The following is a 23,056-nucleotide window of genomic DNA, read 5'->3' on the forward strand; positions in this document are numbered from 1 at the left end:
AAAAGGTGGTTTTCAGCGCATCAAAACCGTGATGTATGCAAATGATTTTCAAGATCTAATCCAATCCTTTGCATTAGGCTATCTAAAAATTTACAAACACATACTAGTAAACTAGGCTCCTGAACAATCGACTTCGACGACCAGGAAGCCTCCGTCAGCTTCCACCATTGTACAATAAAAAAATAAAAAATACATTTATGTTCATGAGATACACATTCACAACCCCACAAAATTTAGAGGCCCGGAGTGTAGCGGTTGTGGCATAATATAGCCAAAGGTCAAATCGTTTCAAACTCCTGGTCACTGATAGTATGGTCCAATATCTGTGAAGACGTCTAGCAGGCCTTGAATCAACCACTTCTTGTTCGCGAGGAATGAGATGATACACTGTAGTCGGGGAAATAGTCAGGTTGAGCCAAGTCATTTGTAAGCAACACTTACGCCATAGTCTACCTCAGATGCGGAGCAACACTCGCCCTCCTTGTTAAAAGAGATGGAACGGTTGTGCTCGACATTGATGATGGCGTAGGTACCTGAAGGAACAAATTTAGCGTCAGCAAAAGCCAGGCAGAATGACAAAGGTTGTTGCTGTCAAGAATCCAAAGGAAGTGTTTTTATACATGGCAAGGGCAGAGGTCGATAGAGAGGATCAGCAGGGTGGTGATGAGTGGTGATTCAGCATCTCGCTTGTGCAAGTAAATCAGGAATCAAAGCGAAGTGTTTTTACATATACATGGCAAGGATTTCAGCAGCAGAGGTCGATAAAGAGGATCTCAGTGCTGATGAGCGGTGATTCAGCGTCTGAATGTGTAAGATGTTCAAATACAGGTGCCCAAGATTGATATGGACATCATCTGGAAAAAGACACAGTCCAATAACACATTCAAGTAGTGCTTGGAAGTCCGGTCTCGTGACTGGAAAAAGACCGTAACCAGACCGGACCAAGACCGCAAAAGACCGGACCTGCGGTTACGGTCTTTTATTTTTGAAATGTAAAGACCGCAAAAAGACCGGTTAACGTGAACCGGTTTTGACCGGTTTGGACCGGTCTTTTGTAGCCCCTTGAATACCCTTTAAAATGCACCCAAGAACGTACGATTTGGTAAAAAAACGAGAGAGATATGAATTAAAATGTAAATTACTTTGGGGAATAATAGATGTACCAGACTTATTTTATAGAAGGACCAATTCCTAACAGAATTTAACGTTCTTGGGCTCGTTTTGAAGCTATTAAAAATGTTAATAAATTTACCGATTAATAATTTTAAAATATTGGCCTAAAGACCGGTCATAAACCAGTTAAAACCGATGCAGACCGAAACCGGTCTATAGACCGCAAAAAACCGCGGTCTGCGGTCTTTTTGCGGTCCAGTCTGGTCTTTTGACTTCTGGGGAAAATGCAGACCGGTTACGGTTACGGTTAACGCCCCTGGGCATCAAAAAACCGGACCGAACCGGACTTTCAAACACTACATTCAAGGAAACACTGAGATTGACCCATTAGCAATTGTTGGAGAGACCAAGACTGCGTTAAGTACCCAAGTCACAAGTGGCCTCTGCCTTAGTCTCTCCTAGACAGCTTTGATATGATGTGAAGTCTTGGTGAAGTCGTACTTACCTTGGTTCACGATCATATGAACTCGGACCAGGCTGCTAATTTTCTTTTTGACATCCAAATTTTTTAGTGCAAAAATGACCCAGAGATTCTTAGATACCTTCCAGTGTATCAGCCATAGTCTATCTACACACATAGAAGCCAAAAGCTAACCATCAGAAAAGATAAGACATGAAATATGATATCACATGTTGATGAATGAGTCAGGATACCAAGTTTTTTGAAATCGCAAAGATGAAGGAGAAATAGGCAGACCGTCAGTGTGTTGTTGTGAAGTGCACAAAAAAGTCGAAATTGCCTCCCCTGGTAATTTCTGAAGCCCATCGTTCTCACATTCCCTCGAAGTACGTTTTCGAAGTTTTCTGCATGAACTGGCTGCATATTCATTCATTTCAGCAGTGATAAAGGAAAAGGAAAGGAAAACGAGACCCACAACTAGTGTTGTTGGCAACTGCTCGCCAACTCACCACGCCAGTTTCGCCGGCTGGCGAAACAAAAAATTAAAAACAGGGTGGCAAGACCTGGAATTTGGCCTGCAGTCAGAATTTTCCAACATTGACAACCATAGATGATATTTTATGCACCCATAAAGGTTTGTTATTCTCTGTAATTTTGGCAAACTTCACCCCAAATTCCCTTTGACCAATTCTTGTTCCTGATTTGAATGCTCCGATCCGTTGATCCCATCCAAATTTGATCTCGACAATACTTACACAGACCCAAAGCAGGCCTCAGCGCTTCAGCAGTGAGTCAGTGACGAAAAAATGATTGTGGTTGCTTGGTGGTTGCTGAGAAAAAAATCAAAGATAATAATAGGATACTACTTTGGCGCAAAACGACAGAAATTCAAAATTTTCATTCGCCAGCATTTGCCAGCCTCTCGCGTACTCGACTTGCCAAGCCGGCAAGTGGCGAATGCTTTTGGAGGTTTTGCCATCCACATTACCCACGACAACTCTGATGATAGCGATGAAGAGGAATTTGACAAGGAAGCAAGTGGCAAAGAGTCTGACCTTGACAACGCGGAGGACGTAATGGGTCCTCACTGTGCACACAAAACATCAGAAATGGCCGAAATGGCATTAACAGAAGACAGCGTGGCCAACGATATATCAACCGCAGGAGATAGGATCGGTGCGACACTTCAAGTGGATGTGAATTTGATGGAAGCTGAGGTGAGCTCTTGAGAATCCAATGAATGAAAAGGTATCTGATAAATTTTCTTACTCAGACTCTTGCGTTATCCTCCGACTGTATGAATGTCGACATACCGGTGGATAGATTACTACAAGATCTTTGGGCGCCACAAACTGAAAATCTAACTTCGAGCTCGACAAGTGAGCCCATTGAACAGCCTGAGGTATCTGAGCAACGAGCGCACTGAAAACGCCAGGCTGTTGTTCTCTATGAATGCGACTGCGGGCTTCAGGTGGATGCATCTGCAGAAGATGCAATTCAGTGCAAACGCAAGGGATGTGAAACAATCTGGGTGAGGACTCACATTTATTCCTATTCTCGATGTGTTAAACTTCATTCCAGTATCATTTAGGATGTATTAGGCTTGACGGGGACGTCAAGAAATGGGTTTGCATTGCCTGCAAGGCATCGAGTGGCAGTGGGAAAGGGAGAAAGGCGGCGCGTCGATGACATCATATTGCCTAAAATAGACACGTGCCTGATTACGTTGGTTCAGCGGCCAGCCCCAGTCCCACTAAAAAAAAATTCGACATCCAGTCCTTCATTCAAATCCCGGCACCCCCTTGCGACCAGTTGACTATTTCACTTTATTACGTAACCATTCCTCCTCCGTATACTAACCTTTGGACCTTTCACTTGCATTCTATCCTTCTGGAATGACTGTATGCATACACTTTAGAAGACGGAGTCGTGAACACCGATGACCTTTGCAAACGAATCAACAACTTTTCTCGGTTACGAGGGCCACTTCGGGAGACGAGGGGCGGCGGTGGCGAAATGCAAAGCCCATGTGCTCCTCGTAACGTACAAAACCTTACCTCAAACCGCGACTTTTGTACCCCCGAAGTCCTCCTGAAATCCAGTTTCTGCAGCCGCAACTCTTTGGGAAAGGTGGATCTGAAAATTCTTCTGTCTGGATTCATCATCCACTCACCAGACAGTAAACACACGGTTAAAGAATTGCAGACGCTCAAGTGGTTGATCACGAATGAAGACAAAGCTGTTGATCTTGATGACCTTCACGAGGGTATCAAAAAAATTTCTTGCGCAGGTTAAATGGAAGGATTACAACGGGTGGATGGGTGACCGGCGAACCCCATATAGTCCAGGTCACTCGTGCTGGGCTCTTAAACTTTTCGGAGCCTTCATCGTGACTTCAGTGTTCCTCTAGGTGGCTGCAATTCAAACTGAATGGACACAGCATCGTAACTGTGACCCACCGCTTTGGAAAGGTGGATGCAGAATTATTCTCACTGGGGAAGTCGGATCGATCGCTCAAAAGCCAACCATACGGTTGGGGGATACAAGATTCTCAGGTGGCTGATAGAATATGTATTAATGGGAAGACTTGGTAATCGAACAAGAGCGAGACGTGGCGTCGTCGGTACGTTCCTCGTTTGAGCATGTAATTTTGTACTGATTTTGCAGACAACCAGGTTCTTCCCTCCGATTCATCAGGCCGAATTGAACCTACCCCTTACCGAGATGTCCCAAGACAGCTCGACTTGAATTGCGCAGGAATAAGCCCTCCAAACAGCCGACTCAATTTCAAAGAGAGAAAAGTCAACAAGAAAGGCCGTGGCCGTGACGTTGGGCCTTCCGTTCGCCGATCATCCTCCGGACTACATTGTTTGTGCGCAAATTCGGCGCAATTGATGCGAAAACTAATCTTTTCGTGTTTAGGCTCCATCATGTGCAACACGTCATTCCAAGCCAGAAGATTTCTGGTTCGCTTTGGTCCATGTAACAAGCAGAAAGATGCGAAGCTGTCCATCTGCTATTGATGGCTAGTCCTGTTTCAGGATGCGAAGTGTGCTTGTCGATGATCATTGCATTTAGGCTTTCCCGCGCATACGTGTGCGCATCATCTGTCCTCGTTTTTGCTCAAAACGACGTTGACTCTCCACCAATCGCAAATGCGAAGACCCGGACCTCCGTAAGAAGCGGAGTTGAGGCGACCCACAACAAGATACACAGTACCGGAATGGCGGGCGTCCTTTAAGCCGTGCATTCTCGTCATTCTAACTTGGAACCAGAACATCGACCACAGCTGCCGCAGACTTTCGGAATGTCTATTGCCTGTCAGTGCTTATGGTGGGGCCGCAATGTATCGTTTGAGAGCGTGAAGGATGCAGATCTGGCACTCGGAGCTGAGGAAGACAAACTGGTCTAGCTTGAAGACGCAGGTTCCATGTTTGTCAGTGTTTACTTCTATCTGTGCCAGATCCAGCGCCCTACTTCAAGTACGTCTACCCCAACTGCGATCAGCTTGGCCTTGTACTGCTTCCTATCACTTACTTTCGATATATAAAGTTCTCTCTCACGCGTGATCCTAACTTATTCCCCGTTCCTTCGGTGCCTAATGGCTATCTCAAAGTATGCGTTCACTGCACCCGATGCCGACGTTATCCTTGTCGCCAACGGCGCTCCCAATGCTGATGACAGTTCTGCGACTGGGACTTCTTGTACCACAGAGTTCCACGTTCACAGCTGCATTCTAGCAGCAGCCTCTCCATTCTTCCACGACCTCTTTACCTTACCCCAGCCATCGGAAACGTCGGAGAAGAAACCTCGCATTCCAGTATCGGAAAGCGCGAGTGTGCTGGACACGCTTCTACGATACGTCTACCCCATCTCCAACCCCATCATTAGCTCTCTGCATGATCTTCAGGCTGTCTTAGAAGCCGCTGTCAAATACGACTTAGACTGCGCCATCTCTGTATTGCGCAAGACACTTGTCTCCCCCCACTTCTTAGAGATGTCCCCTTTGCGCGTCTATGCCATTGCTTGTCGGCATAACTTAGAAGAAGAAGCGAAGATCGCCGCGAGACGCACACTCAACACCAATCTGTTGGACGCGCCCTTGTCAGAAGACCTGATGCACATCAATGCATATTCCTATCATCAGCTCCTCACGCTGCACAGGCGCCGCTCCCAGGCTGCGCAGGCTCTCATCAGAATGACAGACCAGGTCAAATGCATGCAGTGCAATGGCTCTCCTTTCGGTGTGGATGGGGCACCAAAGTGGTGGTTCGTGTTTGAGAAAACGGCCAAACAGGAGCTGGCGGTGCGCCCAACCACTGATGTGGTGTTTGGGATGGAGTTTTTATTTAGGGCGGCGAATAAGGCTGGGTGCCCGAGGTGTCCGGAAAGCGTTCTGGATTCGTGGAAGTTCTTGCGGGATTTGAAAGCTGCGATTGACGCTCTTCCTGAGATGATATAAACGATTCCCCAGGACGCGCAGGACTTTATACATTATCTTATCCTTGGACTTAATTTTCATTCACTAGAGCTCCTAATCCACCCCAGCACCTGTTATCATCGGGAACGATTTCAGTGCCACTTTTCTCTGCTTCGCCTGTTGACAGCCATCGCTTCTTACTTATTCTTACTTATTCCCCGGTACCACGGCATTGATAGATTTACAAATCGAAGTTTTGTTGGAATATCAATTCCCTCTCTTCCGACATAACCGAGCGTAGGACCTCAGCGCTCAGCGCTCGCGTTGTGAGCGTGCAGACTCATCCAAATTCAAAAGGTCGGTTCGTTTCGAAGGTAGCGCAACGGGACTGTCTCACTCCAACTTTGCAAGGTCGCGAACAAAGAAGACTGATATATCAAAACTCCACACACTCGCTAATTACAACGAATGTAAGTAGATATCCTTAGATCCAGCAAGTATTGGGTTTGGCATGACATGCAGCTGCCGGGCACGTTACCTACGAGGCCAGGCGCCATCTTTGCAAGCGGTCGTTGGGATTGAGATCCTTTACTCCCTAGAAAGATTATGAGTAAGGGGAGTTTTTGAATCTTATGAAATCTGGTCGCTCACTAGCTGAAAATCTACCGGTTCGAAGTGACGAACGTTTGTGTCATACAACGCCTGGCGAGAAGATCTATCTAGACAAATGCTATCTCTGGTGTAAACTGCGGAAACAATCACACAATTGGTGAAACTTACGAGAACCAGCCTTTGCTTTCAGTTGGGATGAAGTAATAGCTGTAAGCTGTCGGATGAGTACGGAAATTCGGCCCTGCCCACTTTTGGAACAACGCGGAGTACAACGCAATGCCACCATCAGCTTGGGTCCTGAGGTAAAACTATGCAGCCAACTGAGATCAAATAATCCACCAAGAAATCGGAGATAATACGCACATGCGATGCGTTATCATACGCAGCTTGTGGATAGCCGCCTACGTCAATCAAATAAAGGTCACGGCCTGAATTACCCGTGTGCCCGGGATGACATCTCAAGGCTTTACCCGTCGAATTCAAGATCATGTAACGCGACCCCTCGCTGAACGTAGGAAGAGTAGGAGGAGGAACTGGAGTAGGAAGAGGAACTGGAGTAGGAAGAGGAACTGGAGTAGGAGGAGGGACTTGAGCATGAGGAGAAACTGGAGTCGTGAACTTGAACATAACATGATCGTCGGGGGTGGACCCAGGCCATCTCCCATCCTCTGTCAAGATATGTTCATCGATCACAGGGGTCACTACGTTCCCATTGGTAAAAAGTTGAGATGAACCAGTAATGCCCTCTTTTGAAGAAATAAAACGCTTCAAAAAAAAAAAGAGGTGACGGAGAGCGGTGGTGGGATTAGGGAAAGGTCCACCCTGGACACCCAGAGTTCCTGTGGGTCGACAGGCGCCTTAGAAGCCGACGCGCCACCCTCGTTATAAATCCCATAGTACACTAAAGTTGAAGATATAAGCATGAGTAAAGAATAAAGTCAGGTTAGGGTCACTCACGAAAACGTGGGGTGAGAGGGGACTGAGCATCCGGACTGACACGAAAATTTTCTGTTCCTGGCGTCAGTGTGTTGGAAGGCTTGGCCTTTGTGAGAAGTGCCACTGGCTCATCAGGCGATATGCCCAGAGTTTGGTTGGTTTTGAATGAAACAGGAATGTCATCCGCCAACGCAGACTTGCTCGAGAGAGCGGCGAACAATGTCGTCGCGTTTGGATCAATACTTTCCATCAACGCCAAGCAGCGTCGCAAAGAACCTGCGTTATGAGGTGGAGCAACCCACTGTGACCGGACACGCCCAAGATAAGTATCATTTAGATACGCAGGACGTCTTGTGACGATCGCGCCCTCGTCGTTGTACACGCGGTAATGGACTAAGAAAGGGGATTGAGGTGAAAGTCAAATGTGTGAAAAAAATCGTGGAATACCGCACCGAATTGCAAACCAGAAGAGCTAGCAACTTTGGCACGCACAGAGGGATGCATTGCATTAAGGACCGAATTTTGCAGATTCTCTGGAGTAAATTTGTTCCCAAAGATGACCGTATCCACGATGTTCTAGTGGGATATAATTTAGAGGATGGTCACAAAAGCGAATCAAGTTACAAACAAAAGAGGGATCATCCGACAATTTCTTCAATGCTGTCTTCGCAAGTTTGTCATTACCAATCTGAATGAATTGAATTGCGATGGCGTTGGGATGGTGTAGTCCCTGGTCCAGTTTCCGCGCCGCTGCTCGAATAACCCTAGTAGGATTGTCTGAAGGGGGGCTATTTGTGAGAACGACGATATTGATCGGCTTGATCAGTCTATAAGCAGCAGTATCGTGTTTGGCTTGTTCAAGCTGGTTGATAATTTTGTTTAAAACAAATTCAAGCCGAGCGCCGATTGGGGATGGTCCTATAATGACGAACTTAGAGAGCGAGATGATGTTTGAGAGAAACTGTTATACCTTTCGGTTTGACCTTTCCAAATATTTGAAGAACGTCCTCTGGTGCCTGGTATATCGCCACTGTCAGCATCCTACAATCAATGTGAATCAGGTATCTCACTGTGATTGAGTTTTGGTATAACAAAGAGTTGAGGAAATACATGTCGATTCCTTCTGAATCATATTGCATAACTTCAGAGGTTACTCGGACCACTGCTTGTTTAGCCTTTCCCCATGCGCCATCAGTAGCCATCTGCGGAAAGTTGACATGAAGAGGCAAAAAGGACGAAAAGAGGGGCACACACCGAGTCAGAGTCGTCTATCACGAAAACAGGATGGTATTTGCTTGAAGGAGGTGTCAGCGGTCGCAATAAGAAAAAAAGCCATTTTACTTCAACCATTGGTCCATATAAGCTGGACGCGGGGAATCCAGATCTTTATTATACCCCTTATTTACGATGTCCGGTTCTGGCTTTCCAGGATTATTCAAGTCAACAGCTACTTTGACAGTGGCATGAATCGTGATAATCGCATTCTGGGTTCTTCCGGAGCTAGACCCTTCCGAGGACTCATCGAAAATCTAAATTATGTTTCAAGGGGATTTTCGGTATGTAAAAGGGCCTCGTTTACCGTAAAAGTCTGAAAATCAGGGATACTTTTCATGACATTTGGCCGAAAAGTCTGAGTATCATTATCAACCTAATGAGGGGAGTGATCATGGCAGGTACGCACCGTGATGACGCGTAGATTTGTGCTTAAATCTTTGAACCCAGGCAACTTGCGTGGATCCTTCCTCGCCCGATTACTAGAGTTGAAAGCCTCGATGACGAGAACATAAGCATCCTCCGCGGAAGGCAGAGTCAAGGAATTTGAATCGCTTCCATCGACTGTCATTGCCTTGTCGATAGTATCCCAACCACTAATAAGATCTTCTTTCTCCAGCGCCCCATTAACAACGCGGCGAACTCTGACAAGGTTAACGCGATGACCGCAGGACACCTTTCAAGAACTGAGGTAGAAAAATTGGGCAGTAAGAGGTTCTCACTCACTGCAGTAATGGTTGTCAACCAGCCAGCCGGTATGGTCACGGCGAAGATATTTTTGATCGCTGAATCTAGTGACGTTGGACGCTTTACAGGAGAAGCCACAAACTGCTTCATCGGATCAGGCTTCGAGATGATTCGTCAGATTCTATATCGCAGTAATCAAAGCAAATAGGCGTACAGGTTGGGCGTCACCGTCTACCTTTTCTAATTTTTTAAACTTCCAAAAGCTCGCTCTGCTGTCGTGTTCAGTAGACAATTGCAGCTGCGAACATGCAGCGGTTACTATGTACCCTTAAGCATACACATGTACTTACAGATGCCCCGTCACCGCCATTAGGAAGGTTCCAAAACAGATTGGGCTGAGTCGGAGAGTATATTCTGGAAGGAAAAGATCAAATTGCGAAAGATGAGAATGTAAAAGTTCAAGACATGTAAAATTGGGTTTCTCCGGAATGTCGCTTGATAACCCACTGATGAGGTTTAGGCGGGTTCTTTATCGAGGCAACGTTTTCTCCCTCCTCTGCATCTGGTCCAATATCCGCGAACACATTTGGCGGGCCTTGAATTGACCATTTCTTGTTCGCGAAGAATGAGATGGTACACTGCAGTGGGGAAAATGGTCAGGGTAAGCGGCTCATATCAAAGGAACACTTACTCCATAGTCTACCTTGGATGCGGAGAAATACTCGCCCTCCTTGTTGAAAGAGATGGAACGGTTGTACTCGACATTGATGATGGCGTAGGTACCCGAAGGAAGAAATTTAGCGTCAGCAAAAGCCATGTTGAACGACCAAAGATAGCTTCTGTCGAGAATCCAAACGAAGCGTTTTATCGGATTTTTGGGCGATCAGCAGGTTCATGGCTGTGTAGAGAGATTCAGGAACCAGATGTCAAAGACGCCCACGATCCAAATCAATCCGCTATCTATCCTAACCTAACCTAACCCCCTTTTATCATTTAAGCTTCAAGGTTGATGATTATCGCACCGACCTTTCGCCCCCCTCAAATCTTGATTCGCAACTTCACTGTATAGAGTTCGAGAGTCTTTTTGCCCATTTCTTGCCTTTTGACTAGTCGGTTTGCCAGTGAGCAAGGCCAAGCGCTGTAGACACCGCTGTAACCTCACAACCCTCAGGCTAGCCTCGATGTAGTTCTGTCCTTCGCTGCCAAAGGAATTTGAGCTATAAATGGCACATTTTACGCCGGATCATGGGATCCGATACCACACTGAATGTGCTCGCGCTGCCAATCGTCCTCAAGGCCACTAGTAGACAGATATATCTCCCCCGAGCGTCAGAACCTTTTTCGAACCCTTTGCAATTCAAACCTGCGGGTGCCAGGTACCCTCAGTCCACTGCGACACATGACAAGTCGAGTTCTTCTCAAATAACTGGGTCTTGCCCGCGGATATTTATATCAGCATCGAATCTATCTGGAGACCTGTCCACTTCTGTATTAAAAAAAGTGCACAAATACGACGCGAGTGATCAAACGTACTGGTTCGATTTTGTCTCGTACGGCTGCCAATTTCTTTGCGTTGGCCCAAAGATTGGCATTCAGATGGGCTTGCGCTTTGTCCTTGTAGTGATCGTCGATGATCAATGTGTCAAGCTGGACAAACCAACTGCTTGTAGAGCTTCTGCGTGGCCCTGGCGCTTGAGGTTGACATTGTACTCCATCAATGTGCGACTGAAGCGGGCTTGTGTCGCCAAACTGACTGCCTCAGTTAGAGACGTAATCACAAGGCTTGTTAACCTGTTGGTGTCAGGAGAACTCGACCGCTTGATTTGAGAAAAGGGAAACAGATCAGAGGCTGCTAATAGTGATTCATAACCACTTACCCGGTTTTAGACGTAAGACTGGTGTAGAAATCGAGAGTTTTCTATTACAAATAATGTAGAGTGAGGGAGACTGCTTGGGACAGATCGCTTACTTGAAATTTGTTTTTCGCGTTGATGATGGTGTAGGTACTCAAGGAGGGAATCTAGCGTCAGCAAAAACCATGTAGAATGACCAGTAGTTGTTGCTATCGAGAATCTGAATTTGGAGGCAGAGGTCATAAAGAGGGTTAGCAAGGTGTCAGTGGTGATGAGCGGTAGTGCAGCGTCTGGCTTGTGAAGCGGAGATCCACGTTGAAGGCGCCCAAGATGCGAGTCGATGGTGGAGAACATGTGGAAAATCACTCAACCCAACAACACATTCAACGGAACACTAGAAGCCTTGACACGGTCGATACCACAAGTACATTTACACGATTTGTTCACGAATGCAGATCGCTTTGACTATTTGCTCCGTCGCAAGCACTTCGTCACAAGAGCTTCCACCTTAGATTGACCCGTCAGTAATTATTGGAGACAACAAGCAGTGTGCGTTACCTGGTCATAACTGATGGCTTCCTTTTCTAACGTAACCGTAGGTCGTTCTCCCTTGCGGTAGTCCGAGTTGACGCGATTGCCCTTTACCTAGATTGAAATTCAGCAAAAGATTCCCGAGAAATAACCTGACAAAAAACCAACACTCTTGATCTTGTCTCGAACAGTTTGGTCAAGCTTCTTCGCTTTGAACCACACCTTCACATTGTCTTTGGCATCGCTATTGAATGAATAAACGTTGCTCATCGTAAACTTCCAGTGTTTGACCCCTTTCGCAGTCAGTTGCTTATGCAAATCATTCGCGATGTCGCTGATTTTGTCGCCCTTTCGCTTCAGAATCGCTGATGTGTTCTCGCTTACGGCCAATTCGCTGTCAGACGTATCCGAGGCCATTCCTACTATGATGTCGCCCAGTTGGTCTATATTTGCCGTGTTGAGGGTTAACAGCTTCCCCCTGAGTTCGTTATCAGCCACCCCGCGGGGCGATTCCAAAAAAAATCAACTAACCCCGTCTTTGCAGTTATGCCGGTGTAAAAATCAATTCCACCCTAATCACGTTGAATTTCAGTTCATAAAAAATCGATATGACGATCAAGGCCGTGAGCTTACAGCAGTCTTCGCACTAAGCTTTGGCTCACACCCGAGAACGTACTAGACAATGATTGTGAATTAGAAGTGAAGACGGTTGAGGAGGACATACTAGAACAATCCCCAAGTCAGCCATTCGGTCTGCTATATCGACGGGGTCATTCTCTGATGTTGTGTCAGTTCGTCACCATAACTGTTGGTCAGTAAAGAGGACTCACGGTCAGGGCATCCGTCCTTGAAGTAATCATGTGATTCTCCAGTGGCATGCGGGGTCGAATCAGTAATCAAAACCGTGACCATGACTGCATCGTCGTTCCAATCCGCTTCCAAGGCGTCCTCCAACGCATCTTCAGAGGCCTCAGGATAGTCCTCGCCATCCTTGGCCTCTAGAGCATCTAGGTTGTCTGAAACCTTAGACATATCGGACGTGAAATCATACTTCTGCGTAAGGAACGTCGTCGCTTTTTTCTGCGGATGATCACGGAATGCGACAAGGCCAACGCGGATATCGTCCTTACTCCAGCTGCCATTCCTAAGTACATTATCGTATATGGTGCCAATTGAAGCACTGGCTTGCTTGATGTAAGGATCCATGCTTCCTGTGGCGTCAATAAGGAACATGATATCGCTGATTTTTCAATCAGTTCTGATAAGCCTAGATGAAGAACTTAGGAGCTTACAGCTTCGATTTCGTCGTTGTCGGAGCTTTCGACCAAGCTGTCAGGGTTGGAATGGAAGGGACGAAGAAGTACTCTCCCCCATGAGATGTCACAAAAAAGTCTGGGGTATATTTGTCGACTGTGTCGTTAACTTGCTGAGGGAATCCCGTCACGAGATACTTTTCAGAGGTATTGGAATCTACAACCGCCAGCGTAACTTGTCCAGATTCGGGCTTTTTGTTGAGAGCAATGGCATCGTCTACGACCGTCACCTTTGGGTTGCTACCCGTGATGGGATCTTGGCCTAAGGTGTTCGCATCAAGCAATGTCTCATACACTTGAACTGAAAGTTTACCGTGGTTTTGAGGCAATACGTCAGTGGTAGGGAAAAAGTCATTGGACGAAAAGCCAACAGTCTGGCGGACAAAACCATTGTCGAGGGCGGACTGATAGCACACGAAGAGAAGCCCTCGTTGTTCAGTTGGTGCCACGTCAATCTAATGGGTTGTTGTAAGAATTTCACAATGAAAGGCAGAGGAAAGTTACCTCTTTGCCGTATGGGATCCCAGTGCGCGCGATAAGAGACGATTCCAGATATTTCCTGGTCAGATACGGGTCAAGATTTCTAGGCGCAGTTTTGCGAGTATGAGAGTTGAAAGGGCAGTATCTATTTGTAGGGAGAACAACGCCGGGCACGGAATAATCGAAGTTATTGGCGTTGTCCTCGGTGGCGAGAGACGGATCATCTCGGAAATGCGCCAATTGAATTGGGGCGCCCTGCACTCAAAGGTTAGCTTGTGGTCACATGAAAGTGAGTGCGAGGATGTAGAATGACATACAGACTTCCATCTGCCAACTAAGGCAGCGCCAACGAAATTTGCCTTCTCATCGTCGTCCTTGAAAGGAGGCTGAACTTCATCTGGGACTGGCGTGAAATCTTGCCAATACTTTGCGCTTTTAGCCACAAAGTTGTTCCAGCCCTTAACGTCTTGCTCAAGTTTGCGAAACACCATGAAGGAGCCATCACGAGCCCAATCAGGGCGCTGGGGCCCTAACGGATTGTCCACAAGCGGATCACCCGGGTAGCCCAAGATAAGGACACCCGGATCAGCCTCTAGTTGTCCACGATGAGGGGTGGTTAAGCCTCTGAACACAGTCAATATTGACCAGTCAAATATTCTTGAAAGGTGCTGCACCTCAACGATGGCTGGGATACACCGTCCTGATATCCGAAGTGTTCCTTTCCCTTGTATTTGCCAGGGCGAGCATTGCCTGACAAGGTTTGCTTGATCTCCCACGATGCACCAAACGTGTCCTTGATCGTTTGCACACCCGAGTCCACCTTGTCTTGACCTTGAGAGACTTTCAGTGAGACCAATTCAATAGCATATCAAGTGGCTCGTACTTTTGGCGCAAACCATAATCACGCCATGGATAGTCGCGGGGTCAAAGACAGAGTCCCATGGGCCTTGATCACCCAAAAACTTCCGGTCGTGGAGCATCGAGCCAGCATCAAATCTTGTGTCTCCGGTCTTTCCAACACCCAATGTTTTTTAGGCCGAGCTGGCTGAACGCAATTTGTGTCATGATAATATCAACGTCCCCGCCACCCGAATCCTTTGAGGTCGATATAGCTTGAAGCGCTTTCGTTACGTCAGCAGAAGATGTTGGGTGGTAGGTCTGTAGAGCTTGTCGAAATTTGGAGACATCGTCGATGATGAAGAAGATGAATGCTTGACAGCCCTAAAAAGTCAGGTGTTATTACTGACAAAGAATCATTTAGAAAAATCCGAACTTTCGGAATCCCCAGGTAGACGTCTCCTTGAACGTTCGTAGGATCTGGGAGAGCAGCAGCATCTGGGACAGCGGGGCCCCCTCTCTTGCGCCCCACCGATATCGCTGGTAGTCTCGACCGCTTTGAGAGATGCTTCAGGCTTGGATGGATTGAGACTGACATCGTAGGGCAGTGTAGAAAACGTGGGTAAGGTAGATGCACAGATGCCGCTCACTAGTTCTCTCGTTATTATATCACATCGCCTGTTGAAAAAGGCAAGTGGTTCACTGCTGAACTGCGAAACGAATATGACCAGCTAAATCGAGATTGGGTTCAGCGGTATCTGACGCATATCAGGCTCCTGAACGCAATCTGTGAAGATAACCGAAGCCTTCATTGGGAGGGTCGAATACCCCATGACCGTGACTGCACTGGGAGCTCATCTCGATTCGAACTTCAAGTCGCGCCATTTTTAGGGTCGTTCATAAAACAGCATTGCGCCACATGACAAGATCAGGAGAGCGGTTCACAGAGATGCTGACATTGAGGTCGCGGAGAGGCATTTGCACAAAATAATGATAGTGCGTAACAAGGCGAAGGTTTTGAAGTGTTTGTCCGTGGTTTGTCCCTACCCGATGCGTCGAACTAAGTAATCCCCTTTTTAGAAGTTTAAGATTCATGATTATCGCACACCACGCTCAAATCTTGAACGTCGCTACCCTATAAAGAGTATAGAGTCCGAGAGCCTTCCTTTTTGCTCCTTTCTTGCCTTTTTACCCGTCGGATTGAGCAAGGCCAAGCGCTGTAGACACCGCTGTAACTCTCACAACCCTAGTCTAGCTCCATTTCAATCCCTCGACTTCTTTGCCCAAAAGAATTTCGGCTATAAATGTCACATTTTGCGTCCGACCATGGGGTCCAATATCACATAGTATAAAAAGGAATGCCAGTGTGCGGTCAGGAGCGGGCACTGCCAAAGACTGCCAATCGTCCTCAAGGCCACTCGTAGACAGATATATCTCTCCCGAGAGGGCGGCTCAGAATATTCTATGAACCCTTTGCGACCCAAACCTGGGCCACTGCCGCACAAGAAGTCGATGTTCCTCGCAAATAGTTGAGGTGCCTCTTGCCCACGGATCTTTATATCAGCATCGAATTTATCGCTTCAGTTTATACGCAAACAGGATCCATTTACATTCTTTGTAGAACAAACACTCCCTCACTTTCTTCCTAGACGGGGTTCGGCTTTGACGAAAGACAGAAGCAGCGCACTTATCGATTCAAACTATAACAAAGTATCATTCAAAACGATTTCCCTTTTGCCGAGAAGCAAGCACGGGTAATCTGCCTCGCCTTGAAAGAACATGAGAATAAAAGGACAATCCACGCACAAGTTGTCATTCAACTCACCTGATTCAGGCTAACGGCTTGTTTCTTTGTAACTGCTTGAGGTTGACCTCCACCAAGATACTTGTCGTTAATGCGAATGCCAGGAACCTGTCCACTTCTGTAAAACAAGTTCACAAATACGACGCGAGTGATCAAACGTACTTTTTCAATTTTGCCTCGTACGTCTGCCAATTTCTTTGCATTGGCCCAAAGATTGGCATTCCGATGGGCTTGCGCTTTGTCCTCGTAGTAATCATCGATGACCAATGTGTCAAGCTGCACGTTAAAGGCAACTAGCTGCTTGTAGAGCTTCTGTGTGGCGCTGTCGAGGCTGACATTGTAGTCCACCAACGTGCGACTGGAGCGGGCTTGGGCCGCCACACTGACGGCCTCAGTCAAAGATGTAGTGACAAGGCTCGTTAGCCCGTCGGTGTCGCCGAGTGGAAGAACTTGACCGCTTTATTTAGAAAGAGGGAAACAGATCAGAGGCTGCCAATAATAATTTCTGGCCACTTACCCAGTTTTAGAGGTAAGACCGGTGTAGAAATCGAGGGCGGTCTATTCAGAAAAATATGAATAACGTAGAGTGAAAGAGATCGCTGGGGACAGATTGCTTACTTGATACCTGCTCAACTCAGGTTCGCATGCAACGACGTACTGGGAGCTGTGAGACAATCGCCTTGACGAGGAGCAAAAAACTTTGCACATACAAGAGTGATACCATTCCTCGCCATAGACTCTGCGGTCTCACAAGGGTCATTTTCTGTCCCAAACACAATTAGCCGAGACGGTCATACGATGACCAATTGATCATAATTACGAAGCGGGCATCCATCTGGGATCTTGTCACCGGGCTCTCCAATACCGTGCGGAGGAGAATCTGTCGTCAGAATAGCGATTTTTGTCGTATCGTCGTCCGACGTGAGGAGGAGCTCTAGGGCGTCATTCAAGGCACAACATTGACCTTCAGGGCCATCACCACCACCAGTTGCAATCTGGTTGTTCAAGTACTTCTTCACTTCGTCGACATCGGTCGTGAAATCGAGTTTGCCGGTCAGGAACGTATCCTCTGGTGTATGATCACGGAAGATGACGACCGCGACTCTCAATTTACCGGAGGCGATTTTACCAGAGTTCACAATGCCATTGATAGTGTTTTGGATTTCATCGCGAGCTTTATCGATAAACGCCTGTTGGCTTCCTGTGATGTCCTGTATGAAAACGATGTCCCTAAAAAATCATGGCCGTTAACCATAAGTAATATCAACTTTATTGGTCGTTGACCTACAGCGCCGCACCACTTGGTTCATCGGGCACCTGTTCAAACTCGTATTTTTGGTTCGCTCCGGAAGTCTTTTTACAGGAAAAAATAAGTTATGAAAGCGAAGGTGACCCGAAATGGGGATCCTACGGAATTATTGTTGTTGTAATAAAAGTTGATCTTTCTCGAAAAAATAAGAATCAATCTCATGACTGCAAATACAGATATGACCCACCGCATTTTTAGTCGATTTGTTGTCGTTAGAATCAAAGTAGGTTTGATCATCGCCGTCCAGGTGAATCCTGTGTCCATTTATTAAGTGTGGAACTGGAAGGGAAAGGAGACCTACTTCGAAAATTTCTTACCATCACTCGTCTTCTCCTGGATGTTCCAATTCAAGGATGTGGAATTTGCCTTGGGTTGCGGATATCCATATCCCCAGTACGTCTGCGAAGTTCTCTTGTAATTCAGCCCGGCGTTGTCGACAACACTCGTGATTGTAAAAACGTCCGTCTTCCCGGAGACGGCAGATATCTTCCACTGTAATGCAGGTGAGAGTGTGGAGGGAATGAGTAGAAACAAAACGAAAACCTTTTGTTCAGCCGAAGAAGTGTCGAGGGTTGTCAGCTTAATCCATGGGGAGTCAGAAGAATCGTCCTTGATGTATTTCGCGTAGGAGTCTTTGTCGAGAACTTTGATACGATATACGCCACTGTCGGAGGTGATCTTGGAGATATACGACATAGTAAGCTATACGGTCGCTCAGAAGAGAGGTCAGCTAAAGCACACCCCATAATGTGACAGATATGACGACTATAGCGTAAAAGGACGCGTCAACATTCACAAGCAACCGGCTCCCTAAGCTAGAGGGCTCATGGATCCTATGATTGTTCGAACCACGAAGCATCCCTGGGTTGCCTGAAGAGGGTATTCTGCCTGGGAGTTGGACATAAAGTTCGAGTTGGTGTGAAGACCCTGGAGAGATCGTGGCCCTGAAAATGTGTTTTAAAGATATGTACATACTTGATTTCGGGCGATGTCTGGATGTCAAAGCGTGCTTGGTAAGCATCTCTGCGAAACAAACATTGACCCAACCAACCAACAACCAACGGACCCAGGTGAATTTGAAAGTGAGTATCATCCCTCATGTCAAGTGACCCAAATCCTGGTGGCTAGGGAATTCGGATCCACTAGATAAGTGGCGGGAACCCGGAGACAGGTGTTCCCGACTTCCTATCTGAACAATCACCTCAATCACTGTTATCTAGTCACCGAGAATAAATGAACTGTGATTTTGATATACAACATCTGCTTCGTTGAAAGATCGACGAACCCCAAGTGGTCAGTAGATCTCTCCAAGTCAGACGCATTGTGTCAGGTTCGCCGGGTTCTCATCCCTGCAACGTGTACGGTTGGGCTCCACAGCACTTCTAGGTATCAGAAGGTTCCAATGCGTGTTTGATTGCGGCCCGGATGGTGAGCCTTCGCGGGACACTGAACTGGTATCCAGCCAAGTCGTCAGTGATTCAGGCTCGCTACACAGGGATGGGACAGCCTTGAATTTGAGGTGGTTCATTTCGATTGCAAATCCATTCTTGAATTCTTTTGCGTTGGGTAATGAATTTCAGATCAGGCAACGTTATGATATTTGTACAGCTTTTAAATTCTTGAATACTTGCAATTTCGTTTTCTTTGCGAACCAGTGACATATTTAGGGCTTAAAGTGGTGTCTTATTCGCGACGAAGCATGCTCTGGCAATTCTTCCAGCCTAAAAGAGAGTGAATACGAAGATACCCATGAAACAAACCGTAATCAGCGTATAATTCAACATACCTGGTTCAGGTCGATAGTTTGCTTCTTCACCACTGTTGTCGGCTGACCTCCATAGCGGTATTTCTCCTTGATTCGATGACCATCGACCTTCAGACGGTGACTTCAGAATTTGTGGTAGGGCAGATATTTATACGCACCGATTGAATATGACCTCGTACGTCTGCAACCTTCTTCCCTTTGGCCCAAAGTTCAGCGTTTTTGCGAGCTTGAGGTATGTCCTCGTAATAGTCATCCGTAACCAACGTATCAATTTGTACATTGGCCGCCCTCAGATGTTCAAGGAGCTTCTGAGCGGCTACACCAACATTGGCATTATAATCCACTGCGGAACGGCTCAGTGCGGCTTGGATCGAGAGGCTGACCGCCTCAGTAAGAGAGCCAGTGATAAGATCAGTTAATCCGCTGACGTTGCCAAGAGGAAGAACTCGACCACTTTTGCGCAAAAATCAGCAAATGATAATGCGAAACTTCTATGACGTACCCAGTCTTTTCCGTAAGACCGGTGTAGAAATCGAGTCCATGCTGTTCGAGTTCAGTAAGGTCCACGAAGGTAATTCGAAGGCAAATTACCTTAGTCTGACTCAAGGTAGGTTCGCATGCTACAACATGCTAGAGTGTGCGAGTCAGACACACACATTGATTATTAATGGATGTTCGCACAAGAGTGATATTGTTCCTCGCCATGTCATCTCCAGTCTCCAAAGGGTCATTTTCTGTGCTATTATAAAATGGCAATGTCTATTCCATAAGTTTGACCACTTACGGAGAAGGCATCCATCTGGGATACGGTCGTAATTCTCTCCAATGCCGTGTGGAGAAGCATCAGTGGTCAGGATAGCAACTTTGGTGGTATCATCGTCCGATTGAACAAGTAGCTCCAAAGCGTCATTCAATGCACAACGTTGCGCTTCGGGAAGGTCTCCACCACCAGAAGCATATTGATTGGCCAAGTAGTTCTTCACAGCCGTAAGATCAGTCGTAAAAGGTAGTTTAGCCGTAAGGAACGTATCCTCTGGCTTATGGTCACGGAAGATGACGACGGCCACCCTAAGTTTTCCGGGGGCAACCTTTTTCGAGTCTACAATAGCATTGATGATGCCTTGAATCTCGTTGCGCGCTTGGTCAATGTATGGTTGTTGACTTCCAGTGATGTCTTGCATGAAAACAACGTCCCTGGAATGTCAATGGTAAGCAGTTCTTTCGTGGGACAACCTACAAGCCCGCAGTAGGTGGATTGTCTTGCACCTCTTCGAAGACATACCGCTGATTCTCTCCAGCACTCTACGCAAAAAAACATGGAAGTTAATATCTCTGGAATACTTCTTCCGATTACAGGAACCTCACCGAGTTACTGTTCCCATAATAGAAGTTTATCTTGAAAACAAAATTGGATGAGATTGCGGACTTGAACGTAAGGTAGGCTAATGTACGTACAGCGTGCGCGTCTGATTTATTGTCATTGGAATCGAAGTACGTTTGAGAGTCACCCTCAGTAAAAACGAAAGTCAGGTCAAGTCATCTACCTCTCACAAGAAGGTCATGTGAAGTCATGTTGGTAAATGCAAAGTCATGTGGCGCTCAGTTATGTATCTGCAAAGTTTTCATGGCCTAACTGAAGTCGAGGAATAGTCAGTTACAAGTCATGTTGTAGTCTAATCCTGGTCATCCGAATTTCTATCATTTGTATCGCCTTTGTCCTCAGTCAACAAGACAATTTGTTGAAGTCCGTTGAAACTCCGACATCAGGTGATCATGTTGTCAGCGCGAAAATTCCTTGTTCTTCCCAAGTTCTTCCATGTTCTTCCTTCACCACACCCACGCAAGCTCCGATTCATAAGTCGACGAACAGCCTTCCCGCGACGAACGCCTTCTCCCTCCCTCGACCAGCGGCCTCCTCTTGCGACGAAGGGTCTCCTCCCTAGGTAGAGATGACGAAAGGCCTCTTCCCTCCCTCGACCAACGGCCTCCTTTCTCTTCCTCCTTCAGCAGACGATCTCCTCCCTCAGCGAATGGTCTCCCCTTTGATGATCGGTCTCCGCCCTTGACAACTGGTATCCCCTCAACAAATGGTTTCTGAGATCTAAGCTCAACGAACTGTCTCCGCCCTCGACGACCTGTCTCCTCCCTCTACGACCTCTCTCTTCCTTCGACGACCTATTTCCGCTTTCGACGAACTGTCTCCTCCATCGACGACTTGTTTTCGCCTTCGACGAACTGTCTCCTCCATCAACGATGTGTGCCTCCTCCCTCACTCAATGGTCTCCTGCTGACTCACTCAATAGCCTCCTCCCTCCTTTGATGAATGTCTTTTGGCTTCCCCCCCCTATTATGATGAATGGTCTCGGCCTTCCCCCTACAGTCTCATCCCTCCTTCGACAAATGATCCCCTCTCGAGAACGACCTCTTCTTTTCATACGAAGATGCGGCTTAATTAGGAGATGAGAATTTGGACTTGAGGTGGTGCTAGAGGTGTATATAGAGCACAGTCAGTAGGCTTGGAAAATATATGATTTGTTCCATGATTCCGATACTGTTACCTGAGGTTGTGATGAGAGATACATGACTAACACACATCAATCAAATGACCTGAGCATGACGGGAAAGAGACTATTATATGACTGTGTTCTGGCTTTTATTTGACTATGGAAGGACTATGAGGTGACTACATGACTACCGAATGACTGTAACCGACAGATGGTGGGCATCAGCCACACGACTTGACACGACTTGGCGAAGTCAACTCGAAGTCAAAATTTTGTAAAAAAGACTGCTTTTAGTCATGTCGTGCATTTTCGTGTAGTAGCGTGACTACCATATGACTGAGACACGACGAATCGTTTTTACTGAGAGTCACCATCCAGGTGGATTCTACACCCGCTAAGCGGAATCCAAAGGTTAGACGACAAAGATAGCCTACGTGGCATATTTAGTTCCACCAATCGTCGACTCTTGAATATTCCAGTTCAGAGACGCAGCATTCGCCTTGGGTTGCGGATATCCATATCCCCAGTACGTCTCTGAGGTTCTCTTGTAGTTGAGACCGGCGATGTTCACGACATTTGTGATGGTGTAGACGTTCGTCTTTCCCGAGACAGCTGAGATCTTCCACTATGACGCGGGTGAGCATGTACGTAGTTGCATGGGTAGGCACAGAATGAAACCTTTTGCTCGTTAGAGGAAGTGTCGAGGCTTGTGAGCTTGACCCATGGGTCAGCAGGTTTGTCATGAATATATTTTGCGTATGAGTCCTTGTTGAGGACTTTGATGCGATATACACCATCAGAGGTGATCTTAGAGAGGGTCATAGTGAGGTGCTTGGTTAGTGAGAACGGAAACTGGATCAACGCACATGTGTATTTTATTTAAATAGACAACTCCTGCTCAATAACGTATCTAAAGCGTTAAAACGTTAATGTTTCGACATATACAAGCAATTGGTCTGACCCTGTCCGACCCGTTTGGTTCAGATCCCAACTCGATTGGTAGAAAGAGGATACGTTCTCATGATGAACTCCAACGGTATCAATAGTCACCGGTAATTCGTTGCAGTGGCGCCCCAGGCGCATGTACACGTTGAGGACCCCGAAAATGTCAAAAAGTAAAAGATCCTGGTGGTCAGAAGGTCAAGCGCGTGAAGTCACAA

At 46.7% G+C, this 23,056-nt stretch overlaps 9 protein-coding genes across 9 annotated transcripts; 3 read left to right on the forward strand and 6 right to left on the reverse strand.

Moving 5' to 3' along the window:
* Positions 1-300: 300 nt before the first annotated feature.
* On the reverse strand, positions 301-3,454 carry LACBIDRAFT_323288 (uncharacterized protein; the record flags this gene model as incomplete). Its single annotated transcript, XM_001876889.1, has 12 exons — positions 301-387; positions 442-533; positions 1,207-1,227; positions 1,750-1,763; positions 1,949-1,990; positions 2,083-2,136; positions 2,329-2,352; positions 2,504-2,628; positions 2,887-3,054; positions 3,117-3,124; positions 3,299-3,326; positions 3,434-3,454. The coding sequence occupies 12 exons, from the start codon at positions 3,452-3,454 to the stop codon at positions 301-303; spliced, it is 684 nt and encodes a 227-aa protein (XP_001876924.1).
* A 696-nt stretch (positions 3,455-4,150) lies between these two features.
* On the forward strand, positions 4,151-6,075 carry LACBIDRAFT_292700 (uncharacterized protein; the record flags this gene model as incomplete). The annotated part of the gene is made up of 9 exons (XM_001876424.1): positions 4,151-4,196; positions 4,241-4,445; positions 4,496-4,539; positions 4,652-4,748; positions 4,872-4,893; positions 4,948-5,009; positions 5,037-5,055; positions 5,190-5,879; positions 5,927-6,075. The coding sequence occupies 9 exons, from the start codon at positions 4,151-4,153 to the stop codon at positions 5,936-5,938; spliced, it is 1,197 nt and encodes a 398-aa protein (XP_001876459.1). The 3' UTR covers positions 5,939-6,075.
* A 428-nt stretch (positions 6,076-6,503) lies between these two features.
* LACBIDRAFT_292701 (uncharacterized protein) lies at positions 6,504-11,707 on the reverse strand (the record flags this gene model as incomplete). The annotated part of the gene is made up of 26 exons (XM_001876890.1): positions 6,504-6,588; positions 6,645-6,723; positions 6,774-6,913; positions 6,969-7,370; positions 7,427-7,506; positions 7,563-7,934; positions 8,006-8,117; positions 8,170-8,368; positions 8,512-8,582; positions 8,612-8,743; positions 8,796-8,835; positions 8,883-9,070; positions 9,121-9,189; positions 9,223-9,489; positions 9,540-9,659; positions 9,715-9,798; positions 9,851-9,914; positions 10,008-10,138; positions 10,192-10,339; positions 10,523-10,717; positions 10,738-10,778; positions 10,864-10,890; positions 11,034-11,225; positions 11,255-11,349; positions 11,378-11,395; positions 11,470-11,707. 26 exons carry the CDS (start codon positions 11,705-11,707, stop codon positions 6,532-6,534), a joined length of 3,561 nt encoding a protein of 1,186 aa, XP_001876925.1. The 3' UTR covers positions 6,504-6,531.
* A 59-nt stretch (positions 11,708-11,766) lies between these two features.
* LACBIDRAFT_292702 (uncharacterized protein) lies at positions 11,767-15,112 on the reverse strand (the record flags this gene model as incomplete). Its single annotated transcript, XM_001876891.1, has 14 exons — positions 11,767-11,860; positions 11,912-11,998; positions 12,053-12,362; positions 12,416-12,456; positions 12,518-12,559; positions 12,609-12,661; positions 12,715-13,124; positions 13,177-13,652; positions 13,702-13,932; positions 13,995-14,301; positions 14,352-14,508; positions 14,561-14,673; positions 14,699-14,898; positions 14,921-15,112. The coding sequence occupies 14 exons, from the start codon at positions 15,110-15,112 to the stop codon at positions 11,819-11,821; spliced, it is 2,661 nt and encodes an 886-aa protein (XP_001876926.1). The 3' UTR covers positions 11,767-11,818.
* A 392-nt stretch (positions 15,113-15,504) lies between these two features.
* On the forward strand, positions 15,505-15,861 carry LACBIDRAFT_311329 (uncharacterized protein; the record flags this gene model as incomplete). Its single annotated transcript, XM_001876425.1, has 2 exons — positions 15,505-15,522; positions 15,595-15,861. The coding sequence occupies 2 exons, from the start codon at positions 15,505-15,507 to the stop codon at positions 15,859-15,861; spliced, it is 285 nt and encodes a 94-aa protein (XP_001876460.1).
* Positions 15,862-16,231: 370 nt separating this feature from the next.
* LACBIDRAFT_311330 (uncharacterized protein) lies at positions 16,232-18,323 on the reverse strand (the record flags this gene model as incomplete). Its single annotated transcript, XM_001876892.1, has 12 exons — positions 16,232-16,282; positions 16,340-16,426; positions 16,481-16,775; positions 16,836-16,876; positions 16,937-16,975; positions 17,029-17,081; positions 17,139-17,548; positions 17,607-17,671; positions 17,730-17,759; positions 17,815-17,881; positions 17,929-18,119; positions 18,171-18,323. 12 exons carry the CDS (start codon positions 18,321-18,323, stop codon positions 16,232-16,234), a joined length of 1,482 nt encoding a protein of 493 aa, XP_001876927.1.
* Positions 18,324-19,297: 974 nt separating this feature from the next.
* LACBIDRAFT_311331 (uncharacterized protein) lies at positions 19,298-20,573 on the reverse strand (the record flags this gene model as incomplete). The annotated part of the gene is made up of 7 exons (XM_001876893.1): positions 19,298-19,348; positions 19,414-19,500; positions 19,551-19,845; positions 19,895-19,935; positions 19,984-20,022; positions 20,074-20,126; positions 20,177-20,573. The coding sequence occupies 7 exons, from the start codon at positions 20,571-20,573 to the stop codon at positions 19,298-19,300; spliced, it is 963 nt and encodes a 320-aa protein (XP_001876928.1).
* Positions 20,574-21,620: 1,047 nt separating this feature from the next.
* Positions 21,621-21,938, forward strand: LACBIDRAFT_311332 (uncharacterized protein). The gene has a single exon (XM_001876426.1). It carries the CDS (start codon positions 21,646-21,648, stop codon positions 21,853-21,855), a length of 210 nt encoding a protein of 69 aa, XP_001876461.1. The 5' UTR covers positions 21,621-21,645; the 3' UTR covers positions 21,856-21,938.
* Positions 21,939-22,326: 388 nt separating this feature from the next.
* On the reverse strand, positions 22,327-22,718 carry LACBIDRAFT_323294 (uncharacterized protein; the record flags this gene model as incomplete). The annotated part of the gene is made up of 2 exons (XM_001876894.1): positions 22,327-22,521; positions 22,545-22,718. The coding sequence occupies 2 exons, from the start codon at positions 22,716-22,718 to the stop codon at positions 22,327-22,329; spliced, it is 369 nt and encodes a 122-aa protein (XP_001876929.1).
* Between the last annotated feature and the right edge of the window lie 338 nt (positions 22,719-23,056).

The sequence above is a fragment of the Laccaria bicolor genome, genomic scaffold (genome assembly GCF_000143565.1).
Source record: "Laccaria bicolor S238N-H82 LACBIscaffold_4 genomic scaffold, whole genome shotgun sequence".
In the NCBI taxonomy this organism is placed as follows: domain Eukaryota; kingdom Fungi; phylum Basidiomycota; class Agaricomycetes; order Agaricales; family Hydnangiaceae; genus Laccaria; species Laccaria bicolor.

Coding starts and splice junctions, on each gene's coding strand:
- LACBIDRAFT_311332 (XM_001876426.1), top strand. CDS start 21,646: ATGTGTGCCTCCTCCCTCACTCAATGGTCTCCTGCTGACTCACTCAAT.